This window comes from Ursus maritimus, unplaced genomic scaffold (genome assembly GCF_017311325.1).
Source record: "Ursus maritimus isolate PB19 unplaced genomic scaffold, ASM1731132v1 scaffold_2, whole genome shotgun sequence".
Taxonomy (NCBI): Eukaryota; Metazoa; Chordata; class Mammalia; order Carnivora; family Ursidae; genus Ursus; species Ursus maritimus.
This window is the reverse complement of record NW_024424452.1, coordinates 43,845,111-43,847,337: the sequence shown is the minus strand read 5'-3', so window position 1 is coordinate 43,847,337 and position 2,227 is coordinate 43,845,111. Positions and strand designations below refer to the sequence as shown.

At 61.5% G+C, this 2,227-nt stretch overlaps 1 protein-coding gene across 1 annotated transcript in view; it reads left to right on the top strand.

Annotated features, from left to right (window-relative positions):
• The window catches only part of LOC121103639 (transgelin-2-like), a 2,161-nt gene extending 452 nt beyond the window's left edge, over positions 1 to 1,709 (top strand). The window contains exons 2-4 of the mRNA XM_040634477.1: positions 18 to 267; positions 551 to 653; positions 938 to 1,709. Of these exons, the coding sequence (XP_040490411.1) occupies positions 18 to 267; positions 551 to 653; positions 938 to 1,079 (495 nt within the window). The 3' untranslated portion in view covers positions 1,080 to 1,709. The remainder of the gene's footprint in view (positions 1 to 17; positions 268 to 550; positions 654 to 937) is intronic.
• Positions 1,710 to 2,227: the final 518 nt, after the last annotated feature.

The window sequence follows — 2,227 nt, the reverse complement described above, 5'->3', positions numbered from 1 at the left end:
GAGCTGCCTTCAGGTAGGACAGGAACCTCAGGGACTCCCTGTCTCCGGAGCCAGCGTGGCCTCACCTCTGCACCCCTGCTGTCCTCACCCAGGTGCTGTGTGAGCTCATCAACGGGCTGTACCCTGAGGGACAGGCCCCAGTGAAGAAGATCCAGGCCTCCACTATGGCCTTCAAGCAGATGGAGCAGATCTCTCAGTTCCTGCAGGCGGCCGAGCGCTATGGCATCAACACCACTGACATCTTCCAGACTGTGGACCTCTGGGAAGGTGGGTCAGGGCCAGGGTACCATCACGCAGAAGACCAGAGACCGGGCCGGGCCATCTTGCCCAGGGAGAAGGGGTGGGTTTCTGGCACCCTGAGGACAGAGAGGTCTGTGTGTGTGTGTGTGTTTCATGGAGGAATGGGCCAGGGGGGGGGTTGGGGTGGAGGAGAGTATGGGGACAAAGGGGATTAGGAAGCCAGGCTCGCTGACCTAAGTGGTAGAGGTGGAACCCTGGCCCCCAGGACCCCAGCGCCGCTGAGGCCAACACACCCCCTCCCCCTTCCCAGGAAAGAACATGGCCTGTGTGCAGCGGACGCTGATGAACCTGGGTGGGCTGGCGGTAGCCCGGGACGATGGGCTTTTCTCTGGGGATCCCAACTGGTTTCCTAAGTGAGTATTGGGGGCGGCCCGAGCTGTCCTTGTCCCTGTCCCTAGCAAATGGTCCTGCAAAAAGCACTTTCCCGTCTGTCGTCTCCCTGAGTCCTTGCAACTCTTCTGGGATGGGAAGGCACTGTCCCTTTTGAGACACAAGGACTTGGCTTCAGAGAGCTCGAGGCTCTCAAGGGCAGAGCGACACTGGCACCGAGTCCCCGACAAAGCCTTGCCCCGTCCAGGGAGACACGTACTGGGGCAGCCTCCAACCCCTTCCTCACCGGTGCTCCCTTTCCCCGCAGGAAGTCCAAGGAGAACCCCCGGAACTTCTCAGATGACCAGCTGCAAGAGGGCAAGAACGTCATCGGCTTGCAGATGGGCACCAACCGCGGGGCGTCCCAGGCCGGCATGACCGGTTACGGGATGCCCCGCCAGATCCTCTGATCCCGCCCCAGCCCTGTGCCCACCCGCCCATGAATGGTTAATATATATATATATATTTTAGCAGTGACATTCCCTGAGAGCCCCTGGGGCTCTCAGACTCCCCTCGGCCAGGGTGGGGGCCTGGCCTCGCTGCCTCCTTGGGGGGTGCCCAATGGCAGGCTCTCCCCCTGTGCTTACTAATACATTCCCTTCTTTAAACCCACCAAAACTGGACCAGCTGGCTTCTTTTCTCCTGGGACCAAAATCTGGGGGCCTTGCCACCCCTCACCCCCATACCTCTTCTTTTTCCCTGTGGCTTCTTTCCTCCTGGGCTTTCTTTCAATCCATTCCTTGGCCGGGGGTCAGGGACACTGCCTTCTGCAATAGGCCTCCCCCCAGCTGTGGCTGCAGGGACTTAATTTATAGGGAGAGGCCTGTGGTGGCTGCCACCCCAGCCACAGCTGGGCTGCGCTCACCACACATCGAGGCAGCCTGCCCCTGGCAGGGGCCCTCTTGGCTTCCCATTTTCCATCCCCCTTGCTGTGGCTAAGGGGTGGGGGTGAGGGGATAGGGAGGGAGGGCTGCCCACCATGGGCTGGGGCTCGAAAAACCTGAGTTTGCTGATTTCAATAAATATCTGTCTTTTTTGAATGGTCTCTGGCTGTGTCTGGGGCCATGAGCCCTCCACTGGGAAGGGAGGAATGTGGGGGGGGCAGTACCGTGACTGGTACGGTGGCGGGGGTGGGGGCGGCTTTGAGATGAAAGGCTGCAGTCCTCTCCCCCATCTTCTGATTTCCTTCCCCGATTTCCTTCCCCGTCTCTTCCTCCCTAGGTTTAAGGGAGGGGAGTTTGGGTTGAGGATGGGGCCTTGCAGCTGCCCTTGGGCCAGGAGCTGTAATGCAGGAAATGTGGGCAGTGTCCACACACCAGCCTAGAAATGGGGCATCCCACCTGGTGCTCCCGGTTGGGCCCCTCTCCCAGCCAGAACAGCTCCTTCTCCACTGCAGGAGGGTGGGGCTGGTTGCTGGCACTGCCCTGAGTCCTGGCAGGTCTCTGCGTGGGAGGCCCCTCAGGCCAGCCTGGGGCAAGGTGGCCTCTGTTGGAGTTGGCCAGACCAGCTTGGGCCGGGGGGGGGGGGGGGGGGGGGGGGGGGGGGGGGGGGGGGGGGG